Genomic DNA, 25135 nt, shown 5'->3' with positions numbered 1-25135 from the left:
TCCTCTTCATCACATTCCTTAGATTCTTCTTCAGAATTCATTTCCTTGCCAATGAGTGCCCGAGCCTTTCTGAAACTAGTCTTCTTTGCGATGAGGACTTTGAGGATGAGGATTTTGAAGATTTCTTCTTTTTTCTTCGAGTCATCAGAACTTTCATCCTTGTATTTCTTCTTCTTTGATTCCTTCACCCAGCAAGGACAATCAACAATATAGTGACCAGATTTCTTGCATTTGTGGCAGGTTCTTTTCTTGTATTCCTCAGATGAAGATTCTGATTTCCTCATATCTCTTCTTGAAGATTTACCAAACTGGCCACGCCTTGTAAACTTATGGAATTTCGTCACGAGAATTGCAAGCTCCTGTCCAAGTTCTTCAGGATCACCAATATTGCAATCTGATTCTTCTTCTTCAGATGAAGAAATTGATTTGGCCTTCAGTGCACGAGGTCTAGAGTAGCTTGGTCCATACAGATCTCTGTTTTCTTCCTGTTGGAATTCATGAGTATTGAGTCTTTCGAGTATATAAGCAGGATCAAGCATCTTGTAGTCTACTCTTTCTTGAATCATCAGAACCAATCTATCAAATGATGGATCCAGAGATCTTAGCAGTTTCTTCACAACTTCATGGTCACTAATGTCTCGAGCTCCCAGTGCTTGCAGTTCATTTGAGATGTCAGTGAGGCGATCAAAGGTATCTTGGCAGCTTTCATTGTCAAGCCTCTTGAAGCGATCGAAGAGATTGCGAAGAACATCAACACGAGAGTCACGCTGAGTTGAAATTCCTTCATTGACTTTGGACAACCTATCCCAGATAAGCTTCGTTGTACCCAAAGCACTCACTCTGCCATACTAACCTTTGCTCAGATGGCCACAGATGATATTCTTCGCTTGGGAACCAAGTTGCATGAATTTCTTCACATCAGCGGTAGAGACAGTAGCAGCGATGGAGGGAACACCATGTTCCACAATGTACCAGAGATCATTGTCAATAGCCTGAAGATGCATCTGATCTTGGTCTTCCAGTAGAGAAAGTACTTTCCCTCGAAGGTAGGACATCCTACAGTAACCTTGATCATACCTGCAGTCGACATAACTAAAACTCCAGGTGGTTAAACCAAAATCACACAGAACAAGGGAGTACCTTACTCTGATACCAATTGAAAGTGTGTTATATCGACTACAGGGGGTGAATAGGCGATTTTTAGAATTTCATCGCTCAGGAAATTTCTTTTGAGGAAATTCCTCACTCATGAATAACGTGCAGCGAAAATAGCGCAGGATCAGAGGTGCAAAGATTACAACAACAATTTTCTTGATGAAGATTATGAAAATCGGTTTGCACAATATGCATGCACAGAATAAGCAGGTGAAGATTAACTGGTATGAAGAATTTGAGGTTGAGAAAATTCAGAGAAAGTCTTCATTAAATTCTTCAAACAGCGACAATGAAAGTCTTCAACATACAATATTGAGGAATTGAAAGAGTTGTAGAAATAGAACCCGTATCACGATGAAGACAGTTGTTGATGACCCAGTTCCAACTGTTGTGACAGTTGTACGTCTGGTTTGGAGCGGCTTGGTATTCAAACCAAAGGACACACGATCCCGAGACACATAGTCCCTACCGTATTCTCCTTGAGCTAAGGACACACAGTCCTCGCCCAACACTCGTGGTAAGTCTTCAGGTCAGACTCCCAAACCCTCACAAAATCGGTCACCCGGCGATCCACAATTGACTGCTGGATGCTCTAGACTATGACGCCTAACCGTCTGGAGGATGCACAGTCCTCAAAGGTAAAAGGCTTCAGTTCCACACAGGAACAAATTCTTCAGTGATGCTCAATCACTTGGTTTTGGTTTGTGGTTTGGTGTTTGGGGTATTTCCTCACTTGATGATTTACTCTCGAAGACTCTGAGGAATTTGGGTTGCTCTATACGACAAGTGTCAGTTTCTCGCGGAGCAGTGATACGTCTCCAATGTATCTATAATTTTTTATTGTTCCATGCTATTATATTATCAACTTGGGATGTTTTATATGCATTTACATGCTATTTTATATCATTTTTGGGACTAACCTATTAACTCAGTGCCCAGTGCCAGTTTCTATTTTTCCGTGTTTTTGACCTTTTTCAGATAAGAATATTAAACGGAGTCCAAATGGAATAAAACCTTTGGGATGATTTTTTTCCATAATAGAAGGGATCCAGAAGACTTAAGAACCAAGGCAGAGGGCCACGGAGGAGGCCACGAGCCCCCTAAGCGCGCCCCAGGGGGGCGCGCCTAGCAGGCTTGTGGGCCCCCCGTGCCTCCTTTGCCCTACCTCTTTCGCCTATAAATTCCCTAAAATCCCCAAACCAACAGGGAGATCCACGAAAATACTTTTCCGCCACCGCAAGCTTCTGTTTCCGCGAGATCCCATCTGGGGACCGTTCTGGTGCCCTGCCGGAGGGGGATTCAGACACGGAGGGCTTCTTCATCAACACCATTGCCTCTCCGATGATGCGTGAGTAGTTCACCACAGACCTTCGGGTCCATAGCTAGTAGCTAGATGGCTTCTTCTCTCTCTTGGATCTTCAATACAAAGTTCTCCATGATCTTCATGGATATCTATCCAATGTAACTTTCTTTTGCGGTGTGTTTGTCGAGATCCGATGAATTGTGGATTTATGATCAGATTATCTATGAATATTATTTGAGTCTCCTCTGATTTCTTATATGCATGATTTCTTATCCTTGTAATTCTCTTCGAGTTATGGGTTTTGTTTGGCCAACTTGATCTATAATTCTTCCAATGGGAGAAGTGCTTGGTTTTGGGTTCATACCGTGTGGTGTCCTCACCTAGTGACAGAAGGGGTAGCGAGGCACGCATCGTGTTGTTGCCATGAAGGATAAAAGGATGGGGTTTATATCATATTGCATGAATTTATCCCTCTACATCATGTCATCTTGCTTAAGGCGTTACTCTATTGTTATGAACTTAATACACTAGATGCATGCTGGATAGCGGTCGATGTGTGGAGTAATAGTAGTACATGCAGAAAGTATCGGTCTACTTGTCTCGGACGTGATGCCTATATGTATGATCATTTCCTTAGATATCGTCATGACTTTACGCGATTGTACCAATTGCTCGACAGTAATTCGTTCACCCACTTTAATACGTGCTATCATGAGAGAAGCCTCTAGTGAACACTATGGCCCCCGGGTCTATTTTACACATTATATATTCAGATCTACATACAAAAATACCAAAAATACCTTGCCGCACTTTTATTTATTTATTTATATTTACCTATTATCACTATCACATCTCACTTTGCAAGTAATCGTAAAGGGATTGACAACCCCTTTACCGCGTTGGGTGCAAGTTTGTTTGCCTTTGCGCAGGTGCCTTGGTGCCTCATCTTGATACTCCTACTGGATTGATACCTTGGTTCTCAAACTGAGGGAAATACTTATCTCTACTTTCCTGCATCACCCTTTCCTCTTCAAGGGAAAAACCAACGCAAGCTCAAGAAGTAGCAACCAACCAACCAGCTAGTGGTTGTGGGGGTGGCTATTTATAGCCTGGGAGCATCCCGACATGATTTGACATAAATGTCCTTAAATATTATGACCGTTGGTGTGGATAAGATTGGTGAGGTGGCGCGAATCGCGGCAACGGTCGGAACTCTCAACTGTGAGAGTCTTCATGTCTCTCATATTCCTCACTTGAGGCTTTTGTAGGTTTAGGCTTGGGTTGAGCATCATGAGGAAATTCGTTCCGTAGTATTACCTCGACCCCCTTTAACAGCGGTGTTCCTATGACTCAAGAGTAAAGAAAATGAAACAGAAAGAATAAATCTTCATGCTTCAAAGTCTTCGGATTGATTTTCTTCAGGACACACCGAATTCCTAATCTTCAATATCTTCATTAGGAATACCAATTTCATCGCAAATTCTTCGCGATTAAAGTCTTCAAGCTTAGACCAATTTCTTTGACCGAAGACATACATTTTTAGGGGTCGATATTCATCGTATAACTCAAACTCCTAAGCGACTTATAGAGCATGTGTACACTTGTAAACACATTAGTTACTTAACCTATAAGTCTTCAAACCACCAAAATCACTAAGGGCACTAGATGCACTTACAAGAAGAACTAGCGAGAGAAACAAATTTTAAAAGCTTTCTAAATGGTCCTTCTATTTTAATTTTGTTATTGAGCATTGGGGCTTAAAAGAGTTAGATTTATTTGGGAGAAGATTTACTTGGTCAAATAATCAAGAGGATTCTCTTTTAGTTAGCACCCTTTGGGAGCAATAATTTCCTTTAGTTACTATCAGAACCCTCGTGAGAGGGGTTTCTGACCATACAACGCTCCTATCACATACACGCATTAATCATGTTATTAGTAAAAAGCCATTTAGATTTGAGTTGTGTTGGTTGTCTAGAGAAGAGCTTTCGGCTATTGTTAATAAAGTCTAGTGTTCCACTGTGCATTAAGGTAGTAGTCTTGAGTGGTGGCAAGATTTCATTCGCAAATTAAGAAGAACCCTCAAAGGGTGGAACCTTAATATGGAAGGTAGATATAGGACACAAAGAGAGAGAGAGAGATGATATTGATTTTTTGAGTAAAAAAGTGAGCTCTGTGGAGTTTCAAAAGCGATTATGTTTTGAGAAATAGGTTGCAATATGATTTGAATAAGATTTTTAGGGAAGAGGAGATTAAGTAGTACCAAAGATCTAAAGAGAAAGACAATAAGGAGGGTGATGGTAACACTAAATGTTGGGGAACGTTGCATGGGAAACAAAAAATTTCCTACGCACACGAAGACCTATCATGGTGATGTCCATCTACGAGTGGAGATTAGATCTACGTACCCTTGTAGATCGCACAGAGGGAAGCATTAAGAAACATGGTTGATGTAGTAGAACTTCTTCACGACCCTCTAACCGTCCCGCCATCCGTCCTATGATCCGTTCCGATCTAGCGCCAAACAGACGGCACCTCCGTGTTCAGCACACGTACAGCTCGACGATGATCTTGGCCTTATTGATCCAGCAAGCAAGACGGAGAAGTAGATGAGTTCTCCGGCAGCGTGACGGCGCTCCGGTTGTAATGATGATCTACTCCTGCAGGGCTCCGCCCGAGCTCCGCAGAAATCCGATCTAGAGGTAAAACAATGTGCTATAGGCTACAGTTTCACGTGGCAAAGTTGTGTCTCAAAAATCCCTAAACCACCACTATATATAAGAGGGAGGGGGAGGGGCTAGCCTTGAGGGACAAGTCCATCAAGGTGCACCGGCTGCCAGGAGGTAAAACTATGTCCTCCTCTTCCTTCCCACCTCCCTCTTTCCTTTTCCTTTTTCTTTTCTTTTGGTATTTCTTTATGTGGCACCATAGCCCTCTTGGGCTGACTCCACGAGCCCACTAAGGACTTGTGGCGCCACCCTAGGGCCTTGGGCTCACTCCCGGGTGGCTGGGCCCCTCCCGGTGGACACCCGGAACCCATTCGTCACTCCCGGTACACTGCCGGAATTGCCCGAAACTTTTCGGTGACCAAATGGAACCATCCTATATATCAATCTTCATTTCCAGACCATTCCAGAAACCCTCGTGATGTCCGTGATCTCATCCGGGACTCCGAACAACATTCGGTTACCACACATATAACTCAACTATACTAAAACATCATCGAACCTTAAGTGTGCAGACCCTGTGGGTTCGAGAACTATGTAGACATGACCCGAGGCACTCCTCGGTCAATATCCAATAGCGAGACCTAGATGCCCTTATTGGATCCTACATATTCTCCGAAGATCTTATCGGTTGAACCTCAGTGTCAAGGATTCATATAATCCCGTATGTCATTCCCTTTGCCTTCGGTATGTTACTTGCCCGAGATTTGATCGTCGGTATCCGCATACCTGTTTCAATCTCGTTACCAGCAAGTCTATTTACTCGTTCCGTAATACAAGATCCCGTGACTTAAACTTAGTCACATTGCTTGCAAGGCTTGTGTGTGATGTTGTAGTACCGAGTGGGCCCCGAGATGCCTCTCCGTCACACGGAGTGACAAATCCCAGTCTTGATCCGTACTAACTCAAGGGATACCTTTGGAGATACCTGTAGAGCACCTTTATAGTCACCCAGTTACGTTGTGACGTTTGATGCACACAAGGTATTCCTCCGGTGCCAGTGAGTTATATGATCTAATGGTCATAGGAATAAATACTTGACACGCACAAAACAATAGCAATGAAACGACACGATCAATATGCTACGTTCATAGTTTGGGTCTAGTCCATCACATGATTCTCCTAATGATGTCATCCAGTTATCAAGTGACAACACTTGCATATAGTTAGAAAACCTTGACTATCATTGATCAACTAGCTAGCCAACTAGAGGCTTGCTAGGGACATTGTTTTGTCTATGTATCCAGACATGTATCTATGTTTTCATTCAATACAATTATAGCATGGATAATAAAAGATTATCTTTAAACAGGAAATATAATAATAACTATTTAGCATTGCCTCTAGAGCATATTTACAACAGTCTCCCACTTGCACTAAGTCAATAATCTAGTCCCCACATCGCCATGCGATTTACATTGTAATAAATCTAACACCCATACAGTTCTGGTGTTGATCATGTTTTGCCCGTGGAATAGGTTTAGTCAGCGGGTCTGCTACATTCAGATCCGTGTGCACTTTGCAAATATTCACGTCCTCTCCTTCGACGTAGTCGCGGATGAGGTTGAAGCGTCATTTTGTGCGTCTGGTCTTCTTGTGAAACCTTGGTTCCTTTGCTAGAGCAATGGCACGAGTGTTGTCACAGAACAGAGTTATTGGATTTAGTGTGCTCGGCACAACTCCAAGATCCATCATGAACTGCTTCATCCAGACACCCTCCTTTGCTGCCTCCGAGGCATCCATGTACTCTGCTTCACATGTAGAATCTGTTACGACGCTTTGCTTGGAACTGCACCAGCTTACCGCACCCCCATTAAGAATAAATACGTATCCGGTTTGAGACTTAGAGTCATCTGGATCGGTGTCAAAGCTTGCGTCAACGTAACCCTTTACGACGAGCTCTTCGTCACCTCCATAAACGAGAAACATTTCCTTAGTCCTTTTCAGGTACTTCAGAATATTCTTGACCGCCGTCTAGTGATCTACTCCTGGATTACTCTAAAACCTTCATGTCATACTTATGGCCAAGCTGACATCTGGTCTAGTGCACATCATTGCATACATGATAGAACCTATGGCTGAGGCATAGGGGACGGGACTCATTTGTTCTCTATCTTCCACAGCTGCTGGGCACTGAGTCTTACTCAATTTTATACCTTGTAACACTGGCAAGAACCCTTTCTTGGACTGGTCCATTTTGAACTTCTTCAGAACTTTATCAAGGTATGTGCTTTGTGAAAGTCCTATCAGGCGTCTCGATCTATCCCTATAGATCTTAATGCCTAGAATGTAAGTAGCTTCTCCTAGGTCCTTCATAGAGAAACTTTTATTCAAGTAATTATTTATGCTCTCCAAAAACTCCACGTTGTTTCCAATCAGCAATATGTCATCCACATATAATATTAGAAATGCCACACAGCTCCCACTCACTTTCTTATAAATACAAGATTCTCCAACCACTTGTATAAACCCAAATGCTTTGATCACCTCATCAAAGCGCTTATTCCAACTCCGAGATGCTTGCACCAATGCAGAAATGGATTGCTGGAGCTTGCACACTTTGTTAGCATTCTTTGTATCGACAAAACCTTCGGGTTGCATCATATACAACTCTTCCTTCAGAAAACCGTTAAGGAACGCCGTTTTGACATCCATCTGCTAGATTTCATAATCGAAAAATGCAACTATTGCTAACATGATTCGGACGGACTTAAGCATCGCGACAGGTGAGAACGTCTCATTGTAGTCAACTCCTTGAACTTGTGAAAAACCCTTTGCCACAAGTCGAGCTTTATAAACGGTGACATTACTGTCTGCGTCCGTCTTCTTCTTAAAGATCCATTTGTTCTGAATAGGCTTGCGGCCTTTAGGTAGTACTTCCAAATTCCACACTTTGTTCTCATACATGGATCCTATCTCGGACTTCATGGCCTCCAGCCATTTGTTGGAATCCGGGCCCATCATTGCTTCTTCATAATTTGCAGGTTCATTGTTTTCTAACAACATAATTGATAAGACAGGATTGCCGTACCACTCAGGAGTAGTACATGATCTTGTCGACCTGTGAGGTCCGATAGGAACTTGATCCGAAGTTACATGATCATCATCATCAACTTCCTCCTCAACCGACGTCACAACCACAGTGGTTTCCCCTTGCCCTGCGCCACCATCTAGAGGGATCAGAGGTTCGACAACCTCATCAAGTTCTATCTTCCTCCCACTCAATTCTTTCGAGATAAACTCCTTCTCAAGAAAAGCTATGTTCTTAGCAACAAACACTTTGCCCTCGGATTTGAGATAGAAGTGTACCCAACTGTCTCCTTTGGGTAACCTATGAAGACGCACTTTTCCGCTTTGGGTTCCAGCTTTTCACGCTGAAGCTTTTTGACATAAGCATCACATCCCCAAACTTTAAGAAACGACAACTTCGGTCTTTTGCCATACCATAGTTCGTATGGTGTCGTCTCAACGGATTTTGATGGTGCCCTATTTAAAATGAATGCAGTTGTCTCTAATGCATAACCCCAAAACGATAACGGCAAATCAGTAACAGACATCATAGATCGCACCATTTCTAACAAAGTTACGATTACGATGTTCGGACACACCATTGCGCTGCGGTGTTCTAGGCGGTGTAAACTGTGAAACAATTCCACATTGACTTAAGTGAGCACCAAACTCGAAACTCAGATATTCACCCCCACGATCATACCAATAGGAACTTGATCTTCTTGTTACGATGATTTTCAACTTCACTCTGAAATTGCTTGAACTTCTCAAACGTTTCAGACTTGTGCTTCATCAAGTAGATATATCCATACCTACTCAAATCGTCAGTGAAGGTGAAAAAATAACGATATCTGCCACGCGCCTCCACACTCATCGGACCGCACACATCGGTATATATGATTTCCAATAAGTCACTTGCATGCTCCATTGTTCCGAAGAACGGAGTCTTAGTCATCTTGCCCATGAGGCATGGTTCACACGTGTCAAGTGATTCAAAGTCAAGTGACTCCAAAAGTCCATCGGAATGGAGTTTCTTCATGCGCTTTACACCAATATGACCTAAGCGGCAGTGCCACAAAAACATGGCGCTATCATTGTTAACTCTAACTCTTTTGGTCTCAATGTTATGTATATGTGTATCATCGCTATCAAGATTCAATATGAACAATCCTCTCACATTGGGTGCATGACCATAAAAGATATTACTCATAGAAATAGAACAACCATTATTCTCTGACATAAACGAGTAACCGTCTAGCAATAAACAAGATCCATATATAATGTTCATGCTTAACGCAGGCACTAAATAACAATTATTTAAGTTCATAACTAATCGTGATGGTAACTGAAGTGAAACTGTGCCGATGGCGATTGCATCAACCTTGGAACCATTTCCCACGCGCATCGTCACTTCATCCTTCGCCGGCCTTCGTTTATTCCGCAGTTCCTGTTTCGAGTTGTAAATATGAGCAACATAACCGGTATCGAATACCCAAGCACTACTACGAGAACTGGTTAAGTACACATCAATAACATGTATATCGAATATACCTGATTTTTCCTTGGCCGCCTTCTTATCAGCCAAATACTTGGGGCAGTTGCGCTTCCAGTGACCCAGTCCCTTGCAATAATAACACTCTGTTTCAGGCTTAGGCCCAGCCTTGGGTTTCTTCATCGGATTATCAATAGGCTTTCCGCTCTTCTTGGAGTTACCCTTCTTGCCTTTGTCGTTTCTCTTGAAACTAGTGGTCTTATTGACCATCAACACTTGATGCTCTTTCCGGAGTTCTGACTCTGCGACTTTCAGCATCGCAAATAACTCGCCGGGTGACTTGTTCATCCCTTGCATGTTATAGTTCAACACAAAGCTCTTGTAGCTTGGTGGCAGTGATTGAAGAATTCTGTCAGTGATAGCCTCTTGCGGGAGTTCAATCCCCGGCTCAACTAGATGGTTTGAGTACCCAGACATTTAGAGCACATGTTCACTGACAGACGAATTCTCCTCCATCTTGCAAGCATAGAATTTATCGGAGGTCTCATACCTCTCAATCCGGGCGTTCTTCTAAAAGATAAACTTCAACTCGTGGAACATCTCATATGCTCCATGATGCTCAAAGCCACGTTGAAGTCACGGCTCTAAGCCATACAAGACTGCACATTGAACTACTGAGTAGTCCTCCTTACGCGTCAACCAAGCGTTCTTAACATCTTGGTCAGCCGTAGTGGGTGGTTCATCTCCTAGCACAGCATTAAGGACATAATCCTTCTTCCGAGCTTGCAGGAGCAACTTAAGATTACGAGCCGAGTCTACAAAGTTGCTTCCATCATCTTTCAACTTAGCTTTCTCTAGGAACGTATTAAAATTCAGGATGACTGTCGCGTGAGCCCTTGATCTCCAACACAAATATTTCAAAGTGGACTTAGACTATGTTCAAGATAATTAGATTTAACTAATCAAATTACTTGCTAAACTCCCACTCAAAAAGTACATCTCTCTAGTCATTTGAGTGGTACATGATCCAAATTCACTAACTCAAGTCTGATCATCACGTGAGTTGAGAATAGTTTCAGTGGTAAGCATCCATGTGCTAATCATATCAACTATACGATTCATGCTCGACCTTTCGGTATCATGTGTTCTGAGGCCATGTCTGCACATGCTAGGCTCGTCAAGTTTAACCCGAGTGTTCCGCGCGTGCAACTGTTTTGCACCCGTTGTATGTGAACGTTGAGTCTATCACACCCGATCATCACGTGGTGTCTCAAAACGACTAAATGTCGCAACGGTGCACAGTCGGGGAGAACACAATTTAATCTTTAAATTTTAGTGAGAGATCACCTTATAATGCTACCATCATTTTAAGAAAAATAAGGTGCATAAAAGGATTAACATCACATGCAATTCATAAGTGACATGACATGGCCATCATCTTGTGCTTCTTGATCCCCATCACTCAAGCACCGGCATGATCTTGTTCTCACCGGCGCCACACCAGGATCTCCATCAACGTGTCGCCATCGAGGTTCTCGTGCTATCTATGCTATTACTACTAAAGATACTTCCTAGCAATATAGTAAACGCATCTGCAAACACAAACGTTAGTTTAAAGACAACCCTATGGCTCATGCCGGTTGCCGTAGTATCGACTTGCAAGTCACATCATGTCATTGGCCATATCATATCACAAGCATACCCTGCAAAAACAAGTTGGACGTCCTCTAATTTGTTGTTTCATGTTTTACGTGGCTGCTATGGGTATCTAGTATGATCGCATCACTTACGCAAAAACCACAACGGAGATGTGCGAATTGCTATTTAACCTCTCCAAGGACCGCCTCGGTAAAAACCAATTCAACTAAAGTTGAAGAAATAGGCACCCGCGAGTCATCTTTATGCAACGAGGTTGCATGTCAATCGATGAAACGAGTCTCTCGTAGGCGTACGAGTTATGTCGGTCCGGGCCGCTTCAATCCAACAATACCGCTGAATCGAGAAAAGACTAAGGAGGGCAGCAAATCGAACATCACCGTCCACAAAACCTTTTGTGTTCTACTCGAGATAACATCTACGCATGAACCTAGGTCATGATGCCACTATTGGGGAACATTGCATGGGAAACAAAAAAATTCCTACGCACACGAAGACCTATCATGGTGATGTCCATCTACGACTAGAGATTAGATCTACGTACCCTTGTGGATCGCACAGCGGGAAGCGTTAAGAAACGCGGTTGATGTAGTGGAACATCTTCACGTCCCTCGAACCGTCCCACGAACCGTCCCGCAATCCGTCCCACGATCCATTCCGATCTAGCGTCGAACAGACGGCACCTCCGCGTTCAGCACACGTACAGCTCGACGATGATCTCGGCCTTATTGATCCAGGAAGAAAGATGGAGAAGTAGATGAGTTCTCCGACAGCGTGACGGCGCTCCGGTGGTGGTGATGATCTACTCCTGCAGGGCTCCGCCCGAGCTCCGCAGAAATCCGATCTAGAGGTAAAACTATGTGGTATAGGCTAGAGTTGCATGTGGCAAAGTTGTGTCTCTAAAAGCCCTAAACCACCACTATATATAGGAGGGAGGGGGAGGGGCTAGCCTTGAGGAACAAGGCCCTCAAGGTGCGCCGGCCACCAGGAGGAGGAGGACTCCTCCTCCAATTCGGTTTGGGAAGGAGGAGTCCTCCACTTCCTTCCCACCTCCCTCTTTCCTTTTTCTTTTTCTTTTCTTTTGGTATTTCTTTATGTGGCGCCATAGCCCTCTTGGGCTGACTCCACCAGCCCACTAAGGACTTGTGGCGCCACCCTAGGGCCTTGGGGTCACTCCCGGGTGGGTGGGCCCCTCCCGGTGAACACCCGAAACCCATTCGCCACTCCCGGTACACTATCGGAATTGCCCAAAACTTTCCGGTGACCAAATGAAAACATCCTATATATCAATCTTCATTTCCGGACCATTCCGGAAACCCTCATGACGTCCATGTTCTCATCCGGGACTCCGAACAACATTCGGTAACCACACATATAACTCAACTATACTAAAACATCATCGAACCTTAAGTGTGCAGACCCTGTGGGTTCGAGAACTATGTAGACATGACCCGAGGCACTCCTCGGTCAATATCCAATAGCGGGACCTGGATGCCCATATTGGATCCTACATATTCTCCGGAGATCTTATCGGTTGAACCTCAGTGTCAAGGATTCATATAATCGCGTATGTCATTCCCTTTGTCCTTCGGTGTGTTACTTGCCCGAGATTTGATCGTCGGTATCCGCATACCTATTTCAATCTCGTTACCGGCAAGTCTCTTTACTCGTTCCGTAATACAAGATCCCGTGACTTACACTTAGTCACATTGCTTGCAAGGCTTGTGTGTCATGTTGTATTACCGAGTGGGCCCCGAGATACCTCTCCGTCACACGGAGTGACAAATCCCAGTCTTAATCCATACTAACTCAACGGATATATACCTTCGGAGATACCTGTAGAGCACCTTTATAGTCACCCAGTTACGTTGCGACGTTTGATGCACGCAAGGTATTCCTCCGGTGCCACTGAGTTATATGATCTCATGGTCATAGGAATAAATACTTGACACGCTGAAAACAATAGCAATAAAACGACACGATCAATATGTGACGTTCATAGTTTGGGTCTAGTCCATCACATGATTCTCCTAATGATGTGATCCAGTTATCAAGTGACAACACTTGCATATAGTCAGAAAACCTTGACTATCATTGATCAACTGGCTAGCCAACTAGAGGCTTGCTAGGGACATTGTTTTGTCTATGTATCCACACATGTATCTATGTTTTCATTCAATACAATTATAACATGGATAATAAACGATTATCTTTAAACAGGAAATATAATACTCCCTCCGTCCCGGTGTATAAGTCATTCGCGTAGTTCTAGGTCACTGATTTGAGGAATTAAATATGTGTTATATGTCATGAAAAGTATATCATTAGATTTCTACACGGATGTAGTTTCTAAATATATATATTTTGTCACATATAATATATATTTAGATAGTTAAATTGTCGACCTAGAACTACGTGAATGACTTATACACCGGGACGGAGGTAGTAATTATTATTTATCATCGCCTCTAGGGCATATTTCCAACACTAAGTACTTCATGATTAAAGCTAGCGGTAGGAAGTGTAGGAGTAAAAATATTAGATTCATACAGGATGAGGGGATCATCCAAGGGGATGAGTAGCTCCTTAAATATGCGACTGTTTCTTATAAAGAGCTTTTTGGGCATGTTAAGTTACTTCTCGTATCCTTAGATATTCCTTTAAATGATGTATTTTACGAGAAGGACAAAAAAATAAGTTGGTTGACAAATTTACTTTGGAAGAAAAGGTGGCAGTTTTTTCTATGAGGCATAATAGAGCGGCTCGACCCGATGGTATGCCTATTGAATTCTTCCAAACCTTTTGGTACCTCATTTGTAATGATTTGCTTAGTCTCTTTCAAGATTTCTATGATGATAAGATTGATATCTCTAGGCTAAACTATGGGGTGGTTACGCTGTTAGCTAAGGGTCAAGGGGCGGATAGGATTCAAATGTATAGGCCTATATGCATGCTCAATGTCCCGTTTAGACTTTTTACCAAAGCCTTGGATAATAGAGCCATGGTTACTGCTCATAATACTATTTCCAAGGTGCAATTTGCGTTTATCAAAGGGTGTTATATTTTAGATAATGTTGTTGTTCCCCATGAGACGCTTCACTCGCTCCATAAATCTAAATGCCTGCTCTCATTTCTAAAGTTGATTTCGAAAAAGCTTATGATAAAATTAAATGGGGCTTTATGCTTAGTACGTTGGAAATGAAGGGTTTTCTAAATCAGTTTATTCGTTGGACGAAAGCGATTACTCATAATGGTAAAGTAGTTATAACTTTAAATGGCTTTACTAGAAAAGGATTGAGGCAGGGTGACCCGTTCTCCCCTTGTTGTTTAATCTTGTTGCTGATGTTCTTGCTACCCTAGTTCAAAGGGCACAAGAACAAGGATTTATTAAAGGAGTTTTGCCTAGTTTATATAAGGGTGGTGTTATTGTTTTACAATACATCGATGATACAATTCTCTTCTTTGAAGATGACTTAGAAGGTGCTAGAAACCCTAAAGTCATTCTATGCGTGTTTGAGCACTTAACGTGTTTGAAAATCAATTTCTTTAAAAGTGGAATCCACTGGTTTGGTGACGCTTTGTTGAATGTGCGGTGGGGGTTTCCTTTTACTTATCTAGGCCTTCCTTTACATTTTAAAAAGATGTGTAATGTTGATTGGAAACCAGCAGAAGAGAAAATTGAGAAGAAGGCAGCTATCTGGCAAGGGGGTTTGCTAGGATTACTCTCACTAAAACATGTATGAGTAATATTACTAGCCATTTACTTTCTTTTTTAAAACTACCTAAAGGTGTAGGTAAGAGAATGGACTTTGTCCGTGCACGTTTGGTTTGGCAAGAGAGGATGGAGTGAGAAAGTATCATTTAGTCAAGTGGTTGGACGTTTGCCCACCTAGGGATCAGGGGGGTTTGGGGATTACTAATCTTGAGGTTAAAAACGTCAGCCTCTTCTGTAAGTGATTATGGAGATTAGAGAATGAGGAGGGGGATTGACAGGACATGATTAGAGCCAAATATTTGAGAAGAAAATCTTTGGCTCAATGTGAATCATCTTCGGGCAATTAACATTTCTGGAATGGCTTATTGAATATAAAGGACATCTTCTATTCTTGTTGTCAAAGGGTGGTTGGTAATGGATGTAAGACAAGATTTTGGGAGAACACGTTGCTAGAGAAAAACCGCTTTTGTCAACTTTTCCCCCGCTTGTATAAATTCACTTTCCATCAGCATGTTACTGTTGCTAAGGTCTTCAACTAGGATTTTAATTGTATTAGATTCTGGAGATGTCTTTATGGAGAAACTCATGATATGTGGAATGAATTACTCAATATGTGTACTCAGGTTATTCTGTTGGGGGAGCCTGACAAAGTTAAGTGGCTTTTAACTAAATCTCGATCCTTCTCGATTAAGTCGCTTTATCATTACCTTATTGTTAGAGTTGTTGATTTTCCTTTTAAGCTTCTTTGGAGGCTCGGAATGCCTCTAAAGGTAGCATTATATGGTTAATGATCAAAGGGAGGATCCTAACGAAGGATAATTTATCTAGGAGAGGGTGGAAAGGATCAATTTTTTGCGAGTTTTGTGGTGCCTCTGGGAACATTGATCATCTTTTCTTTTCATGCTCTTTTGCTAGCTTTTTATGGAATGTGGTTTGTGTTCGCTGGGTAACCCAAAATTACCTCTGTCTTTCTTTGATTTGTGTCAAAACTGGATACCATCCTACTCTCATAAGGATAGGGTTGTTGTTTCTATTGGTGTTGCTGCTTTGATCTGGACAATGTGGAAGACAAGGAACAAATCATGTTTTCAACGTGTTTTCATTCCGAGTCCTATCAATGTACTATTTACTCTGTGTTCTTTGTTGGATTCATGGGTGATTCTGCACAGAAAAGGAGTGCAAAAAATGCTTAAGGGCTTGTTCGGTTAATCCCAACAAGGAGAGGATTGGAGGGGATTGAAGTGGAATTTGACTTATAGGGGATTTAATCCTTCCCAGTCCCCTCCAAACCCCTTCAATTCTCAAACAACCGAACAAGGCCTAAGGAGGTTTCTAAGAGGCTAGCTCGAGTAGCAAATGAAGTCTACAGAAGAGCACATGGATGGAATCCTTCTGCTCAAAGAATCTGCTTTGTTTCTACCTAAGTATTGGTCACCTCCACAATGCGTCCAGATTATAGTCTTGTCTCTTGTCTTGATAGATGTACAATATGTAAAGATGGTTGAATCTGTTCTCCCCCTGTAGTGGATGGTTATATGTTCAGGATGTATGTTGTTGATTGGTTGATGCGGTGATGCATCACGTCTGAGAAAAATAGTGTTGTGGTGTTGCATTCTGATGTATCCATACTCCTATTTTCGTAATGAAAATGGGGGCCATATGGTCCCTTTTTAAAAATGTAATAATTGCAGTTTCAGGGAGCATATGGATATTGGATGCAACCGGTGGGAGATGGTCGCACGGGCTATCTTCAGTCGATTTGGATGGCAAGCTAAGAATAGCCTAGGTGTATAGCCATCGTAGTCTACTTTTGGTTTTGCCGGCTGTGGCAATTTTTATTTTTTTACAGCTATCCTTGTGTTAGCTTCTTAAGCACTTTGTGGATTTTAGATATTTTTTCTTTGAGATTTTTAAATAATATGGTCGCATGCATCGACTGATGCAGAGGCGGGGGCTTAGTTCCTCCTTTTCAAAAAGCAGTTCATGAAGAACGCTGCTGTGTCTCTGTCATGTCTAGCTCTTCTACAACAGATCACACGGCAGGCGCCGCCATCTATCCCAAATCGATGAGTATTTGAACGAAGTAGATCGTCCCCGTAAAAGAAAAGAAAATGCGCTTGTGCAACTTGAGATAGCTATCAGCTATCAGTTTTCAGTTTTCTTCTTCACCTCATCCCGATAATTTTCTTTACTTGACGGTACAATTGCCTCTCCATGTTGAAGGACAAGAAGCTAGCAGCGGCGTTAAGTGTGTCCAGAGACCATCAAACTGGCAGCTGGTGATCTCAAGTTCTTTCCCGTTCATTGATCAACCCAGCTGTACTACGAGCAGACACCAACAATAACTTAGCACCAACCTTTGCAGCTAATAACTCATGATCAGTACAGAGTACACAACACAAGCAAGCGCCCATCAGTGACACACACACACACACACACGCGCACGCACACACACACACACACACACACACACACACACACACACTTGAGGCTACCTGGTGCAGCGGCACGGATGGTAGGGCCCTGCCTCCATTAGTGTCACAACTCACAAGGATGCAGCCCCTACCACTGAGCTAGCCCAGCACCCCAAAAAAAACTCAAGCTAAGCCGGTCTGCCGAAGTACTGATGATTAGTTAACAGGATGACCAATTGAGTGCTAATTCATCATGGAATACGGGCGGGCCACGAGGCGGAATCGACCGCGGAGCGACCAGTCCGACAAGGCCAGTTGTGCCGTACCATGAACAGCGACTGAAATCTAGCAGAAGGGATGAGGGGAATTTCGCCGGGTGGTCCTAGATCCACGGACAGCGAGCAAGTTGCTGCGTACGTGAGGTGTCTGTTCAAGCTTCATGGGGCACGCCGGGAACAAGGATCGCAGGGGTCGATCTCCCCTGGCGATCCTGTCTCTTCCTCCTCATTTTTGCAGTCAAGAATTCCAACCCCATGCCATGAGGTTCAACATTCAGGGTAGAGAGAATTCAGAGCAAGTAAGTTATCAATGACAAGAGAAACGCCTACTCCTGTAAAGTCGGCAGGCAACCCCTGTTGGCCAGGAAGACGGGAACTTTTGCATCTCACAGCTACAACAGCCTACAGAGACACCACATCCTGCGCACTGTAATCCTGCAGGAATTTTTTCCCATAAGTGAGCTGATTAGCAGTGCTGCTCGGATGCCAAATTAGGCCAATGGCACAGTACGTACCCCAGGAAACTAGACCTCTCTAATTAAGCAGCCCTGAGCCAGGGCTCCCTCCATAAATACACACGCAGGGCGCGTACGTTCTCACAGTCACACTAGCTCTCTGCCTCTCTCCCACATCACCATTCCACACTGGTCCTGAGCTCGATCGAAGCCTTCACTTGGACTGGCTCTGACATCGGCAGTAGACCATCATCACCTGCGTGTGGGGGGGGCGATGGAGCCGGTGGAGTCGGCCAAGTGCGAGTGCTGCGAGCTGCGGGAGGACTGCACCCGGGGTTACATCGTGGGCGTGAAGGCCGACTTCGGCGGGCGGTGGCTCTGCGGGCTCTGCTCCGAGGCGGTGAGGGAGGAAGGGAGGAAGCGCGGGATGGAGGCGGCGCTCCGGGACCACATGGCCTTCTGCGCCGGCTGGTGCCGGGCCAAGGACCCCGCGCTCAGGGTCGCCGACGGCATGCGCCAGATGCTGCTCCGCCGCCGCCCCTCCATCTCCATCTCCAAGTAAATCCACGAGCCCCATCATTCACGGCGCGCCATGGATGCGCATGCACCGGCGACGAGCGAAACCAGCGGTGGCAACGAGCGCCGCCATTGCATCCGGCGAGTGTTCGAGCCCTGAACAAGATGGACGTAATAAGAGCCAAGGGTTCATATCATCATATGTACGTAATACAAAGTAGTATGTACTCCGTATGTAATTGTAGTGCGATGTAGTAATAATCTTATAGCTAGACTGAGGCTGCATTGCGTCGGCAGGTAGCTGATGCATGCTAGTAGCCTTGCTCAAGCTCCGGCTGTACAAAAGGGGCCCAATAACATGAGAGGGTGTGACGATGCCGTGGTACGTACGTGCTGTCAACTCGCCATTATTTGCGTGTGTGTCATTGTCCATCATCAGGTACCTGTCGATCTTCCATCATTAGGTATTGGTCGACTAGTCGATTTGCCATTACATCTCACGCCACGCTAATGACTCAGTTGTGTCTAATTAACAATACCATGAAGACTCATAATTGAAAGAAGACCGTCTGGATGCTCAATTATGGGGAGAAGCATCAACTGGTTAAGTCATCACTACCACCTCCGTCCTGGTTTATTACTCTTTACTGTTGTTTGGATCAAAATTTAACCACATATTTAACTAGTAAAATGTTAATGTGTACTCCCTCCATTCCAAAATATATGACCTTTTAGGGATTTCACTAGAAGACTACATACAATGCAAAATGAGTGAATCTATATTCTAAAATATGTCTATGTACATCCGTATGTAGTTTATAATACAATCTCTAAAAGGTCTTATATTTAGGAACGGAGGGAGTATTATAGAAAATTATATTATTGGATTCATATTTGAATTTAGCTTCCAATGATATTATTTTGCTAGGTATAACATATATTTTATTAGTTATTAAACTCATGGTCGAAATATGATCTAAAATAGGAGGGACTAATAAACCAGAACGGAGCTAGTATTTATCAGTTTGCCCACTTTCTTCCTCTGTTCACTAGAGCTACCTAAATCTGTGTCAAATATCTCTAACATTCTTCTCGAGAAAATATGGTGTAAAAGATAAAGGCACTGCTTTGGTTGCATGGGATAAAAGTTTTTTCGGCTGAAAAGATGGAGGATCGGGAGTGTTGGATATTGAGACACTTGCACAAGTTCTTCAATCATTGTGATTTACCATGGGTTAATCTTGTGTGGGACACTTAGGCCCTGTTTGGAACCACCCAGATTATATAATTCAGTTTTTATAATCTATTATGTCTCCAAACAGGACAGCTTATGGTGTAGATTATAAAAACTAGATGACTAGATTATTAAAAACTCATAATCTACTCTATACCAGCTAAAATCAGATTATGGATTGCTAATGACTCATTACCCTTATAAAGTTGGAGATAATCACATTCCTACCACCGCCACCCTTCTCTTTTTTCGAAAAAACAAACAAAGGGCAGATAGGTCATTATGCAATGTAAAACCTGGATTACAGTTTATATAATCTGGCCTCTAAACATGTCCACCTAGATTATTTTTATAAACCAGATTATATAATCTATCTTCATAATCCAGATTATCATAATCTATTATGGTTCCAAACAGGGCCTTATTATGAGCCTAGACCGCTTCAGAGTTGGATGGTTGGATCTTTCTGATGGAAGAGAATCCTCAATTACTTGCCCAATCTTCAGATAAGTGGAATGAAAGATCTTGCACTGAGCTATTCCCTGAGCTGTACTCGTTTGCAATCAGTGATACAACTTCCATCAAACAAGTTGTTATCTGCACAAACATGGAGGTTCGCCATGTTCAACCACTGTCCAGCCCAATCAACTCTTTCATAGACCACTTCGTTTACAAGCATTCAATCAGTTCGAGCAGCTGCAAGATTTAACAAATTCAGATAACTTAAGACAGATGTTCGGTTTTCTTCTAACTCTCCAAGTATTTAGGTAGAAGGAATAGTTGTTACTGCATGACAGATTGAACACTAGAAATCTTTAAATTTTCTCATGTTACCTAAACAGGGAATAGAAATTTTCTCATGATACCTAAACAGGGAATAGAAATTTTCTCACATCTGTCCCTGTTTTTCCCGTTTGTTTCTGTGTAAATATTTTTGATTTATATCAGTGAGTCTCAATGAAAGTTACATTTATTCATCACCAACAGTCCAAGTATTTTCGTTCAGTCCTGTGCAACATGAAAGGCAACAGCCCCATTTACTTATTTGCTAGAATAAGCATTTTTACCTCCAATTGACTGGCAAGAACGATATTCACACAAGCATCACACCAGGTAAGTACATTAAAAACAGGTCAAATCACAAATAGAACTTAACTCAGGTCACAGCTGAGACAACACATAACAAAAGACAAGCTAGATTGTAAGACATAACCGACAATCACCACACAGAATTTAGCACCGATATAAGAGTCTTGCATATAGGTGAAGATCCATTGAAGAGGGCTCATCAAAGATGACTCGCCCAAAACCCACGTCGTCAGCACCCAACAGCAGGTACTCTTCAGCTCCAGTTTCCAGGTCCCAAAGCTAAAGTCCCAGTTTCAAGGTGCCAAAGCTAAAGACCACCCAGCAGCAGGATCTCTGGGAAGCCTTCAGCTTTGAAACCTTGAAACTGGAACAGTACCTGCTGCTGGAGGCCTTCATCTTTGGGACCTTGAAACTGAAGCAACACCAATCCGTGCATGCACCAATGGTGTTCTGTCAACACACATTATCCTCCACAAATGGATCACTGACCATGGATGGAAATGAAGATCTAACACCTAAAGAACAAATACCTAAGTCAGGACTCAAGACCACATAGGTGACCACCACAAGCTACAAGGTGGCTCTGAAGCTGCTGTGCTCTCATCCACCCCACAGTCTCAACCACCACATCCTTCACAGCAACTGACGTTCACCGCACAGAATTTAGCACCAATATGAAAGTCTTGCATTTATGCGCTCAAACACATGAAGCTAACAAAGAAAGCAGCAACATCTGCTAATAAGGTGGAACACCACTAGTTCCAAGGTTTAAACAACAAGCCAAGCAGACATTACATATAAGGAAACAGTCTAGCTTAAGCTGCGCTGCTCATTAACTACAAAGGAAACAAGCAACTAGATTTATTGGAAACTCGGCTCTGAACACCAAAGGTATGTGCGTCATGAAGTGCACTGGAGAAGCCAACCTGCAGCACCACAACACAGTAATGACATTAGTGTTAGCCACAGAAATCAACAGGTGTAACAACATTAAACAAGCAGCAAACGTATAATTACCGTATTATGGTTTGTCTGCTCGCAGGTCTCTGAAATGGAGTCTCGCATACCAACGGAACTCGTATCCTCCACATGTTCCATGAACATGAACAAGGACCAGGAACTACACAGGGTGCTGGAACAAATGCATCCCTGCTACTGGATGGAACTTTGGATTATATATGCATGGAATGAAGATTGGATGGCAGGGGAGGGGATTTGACTACATATGCAACAAACTATGGTGGGGGGAGAGGTGCACAGATCAAAGTTAGTAGACACATGAGGGAGAAAGGGCGTCGAAGGGGGGGCTTCTTGAACCTACACTGGCCTCTTCATTCCAAAAAATACAGAAGAGCCAGTGAGGAGATATCCTTGTGTTCTTTGCAGAGCACCAGGGAAGTCGGTGTGATTAGAAGAGTGTCAAGATGGTGAGGCAGACTGTATGTATTGGAAGAATATAAGATGCAGATATCCTACAGAATATAACATGGGAACAGATGCCGGAGTGTAAACTCCAGTCATCTAACAGTAGAACAGAACTTACCACCCTACCCCTGCCTGATGCAGTTTCCTACTAGCTAGGATCATGCAGACTACCAACCACTAATGGATCACTGACCATGGATGGAAACGAAGATCTAACACCTAAAGAACAAATACCTAAGTCAGGACCATATAGGTGACCACAAGCTACAAGGTGACTCTGAAACTGCTGTGCTCTCGTCCACCCCACAGTCTCCACCACCACATCCTTCACGGCAGCTTCCCGTGAGTCATGATGTGCTTGCTAACCAACCTAACAGTACTCCTATTGATGCAGAATCTAGGTGGAAAGCTGCTATTCTAAGTTACTTTATACAAAGAACCCAAGGTTAGTTGCTGATGACCTATGTACACGGTGATGCCCCGATCATTCAGTCCTCGGTGATTTCCAAATTAAGGATCCTCCTCAGATTCTCCGTGGCAATGGCAGTATCATTCTCACCAAAGAAGCCAAATCCTGAGCCAGCAGTGGGTGTCGAAGGTGCTGACTTGGCATGCACAAGCACCTCCACATGCTCTGTCCTGTCAGCAGGTGGCAACTCAAGTGATACACTGCGCTTCTGGTGGAGCGAGAACTTGGGAATCGGCAGTGAGCTGGGTGGCGGCGAGTTGGAGTATGCCGGGCCAGCCCAAAGCTCAGGACGGGAAGGAGGAGATCCTGATGGAGTTATAGGGATCGCCCGGCTGCGCTTTTTGCCGTTGTGCAGCTGCTGCTTGGGCGTCTTGGGCTCCGGGGAGTAGGTCCGAGCCCGGGGTGCAGGCGGGGCTGGGGGTGGGGGTGGGGACGGCAGGATGCCGATGCTGATACTGGAGTGGAAGGCACGGCAGTTGAAGGCGTGGTAGCCACGCATGGGCTGAGGCGACGAGTAGTGCGGGGATGGCTTCCTCCGGCGACCAGAGTGGTGGTGGTGGTGGCTGCGCTGCTGCGAGATGACCAGAGTCTCCATGGCGCCCGGTCGTAAGCGGCAGATCGAACCAAGCCCTGGTGCCAGGCAAATGAAACGCGCATCAGAACATCTGAACATGCCATATTGATCACAACACTGGCGGGTACCGAAAACTTGACAAAAAAAACATCGACTTTGATGGAAACAATCATACGCAAAGCTAAGCTTTCACTGCGAAAAACCGCAGCCGCGCCGTACAGAGGAGATAGATACTAGCAGAATCGCGGATCTACAGGAGATGGATGGACGGATACCTTCCGGATCTGCACCCGACGAACAGATCGAAACCGACGGGAGCACGAAGGGGTTCGCCCCTCCCTCTCTCTCAGATCGACTCCGCGCTTCTCTCCGCCGTCCCTAACGGCTGCCGCGCGCTCCTGCACACACGAACCCCACCGCCATCGATCAAACAAAACCGCACGGCAAAAACCGTCGCGAACAACCCACGGCAACGAGGCAGCATTCCGCGACTCACCGATCAGACGAGCCACCGGTCGGCGGCGAGGGAAGCGCGTCCGCGGGGAACCGACGGATCGAACCTCGTGAGACGGCCGGGCGGACGGATCTGGCTGCGGCTGCTGGTCGAGGCGAGGCGAGATCTGCCTCGGGAGAGGGGAGGGAGGGGGCGATATGGTGGGTGGGAGGGTGGGAGCGGAGGGGGTGGGGGGGTGGATGTGGAGTGGGGTGGGGTGGGGTGTGGAAGGGAAAGCAGCAACTGCTCTATGATGAGCTACGCGACGCCGGACTTGAAAGCCGGAGCGGACGGCGCAGAGGTGGGTTTGATAGTGGGCGCCTCGGTTCCGAGGACGAGGAGCCCGTGCGCTGCTCCGCCCCCCGTGAATCGAAAGCTCTTCGCCGTGGGTGCTTGGGGGGGGGGGGGGGGGGGGGGGGGGCCTCCCGGCCGTTGGATCTTGGGTCGGGGTGGATGGACGGTAGAGCGGGCGACGCGTGGTGGGGGGTCGTGGCCGGCGTGATAAAAGGTTCTTCTATTTTGGATTGAGATGAGATTGCGATTTACTCCCTCCGTCCCAAAATAAGTGTCTTAAGGTTAGTACAATTTTATACTAGAGCTAATACAAAGTTAAGACAGTTATTTTGGGACGGAGGAAGTACTTTTTAAATGACACCAGTAGCACCCCGCGTTGGATAGGTAGACAATCGACCCATGATGCACGACGCGTTTCGGCTAATACGTAATTTTGACACACTTTCATTTTGAGTCGTTGCAAACACATCTTAAAAGCATCTCTAACACATCTCGTATAATATTGATCCATAAAAATCGTTTAAAGGTCGGATTTTGCGGTGTGGCGCGATGTGGGCGCGGACAGTGGCAGGCCGCCAAAACGAATCCGTAGAAAAGCATATTCGCAGAAAATGCTGCTATACGGATCGTTAATGCGGGATCTACTCGAGTACCACCGTGTCGACTCGTAAACCGAATACTCCATAAATCAAAATTACTCATCATGTGCAAAATAAGTAGAATGCCAATATTACAAATACAGTAATCATCCAAAGTACAATAATTATTCATATCATCGCAGCAAACTAAATTAATGCCACACATGAATACAAAGCTTGTTCCATACACAAATCACACGTGA

General features: G+C 44.2%; 2 protein-coding genes across 2 annotated transcripts; one reads left to right on the top strand and one right to left on the bottom strand.

Annotated features, from left to right (window-relative positions):
* Positions 1 to 18133: 18133 nt before the first annotated feature.
* On the top strand, positions 18134 to 19126 carry LOC123447009. The gene has a single exon (XM_045123562.1). It carries the CDS (start codon positions 18475 to 18477, stop codon positions 18760 to 18762), a length of 288 nt encoding a protein of 95 aa, XP_044979497.1. The 5' UTR covers positions 18134 to 18474; the 3' UTR covers positions 18763 to 19126.
* Positions 19127 to 21751: 2625 nt separating this feature from the next.
* Positions 21752 to 24226, bottom strand: LOC123449500 (extensin). The gene is made up of 4 exons (XM_045126744.1): positions 24004 to 24226; positions 23783 to 23905; positions 22057 to 23563; positions 21752 to 21965 (listed from the first exon to the last, which is right to left on the bottom strand). The coding sequence occupies exon 3, from the start codon at positions 23526 to 23528 to the stop codon at positions 22953 to 22955; it is 576 nt and encodes a 191-aa protein (XP_044982679.1). The 5' UTR covers positions 23529 to 23563; positions 23783 to 23905; positions 24004 to 24226; the 3' UTR covers positions 21752 to 21965; positions 22057 to 22952.
* Positions 24227 to 25135: the final 909 nt, after the last annotated feature.

The sequence above is a fragment of the Hordeum vulgare genome, chromosome 4H (assembly GCF_904849725.1).
Source record: "Hordeum vulgare subsp. vulgare chromosome 4H, MorexV3_pseudomolecules_assembly, whole genome shotgun sequence".
Classification (NCBI taxonomy): Eukaryota; Viridiplantae; Streptophyta; class Magnoliopsida; order Poales; family Poaceae; genus Hordeum; species Hordeum vulgare.
This window is presented reverse-complemented; position numbering and strand designations above follow the sequence as displayed.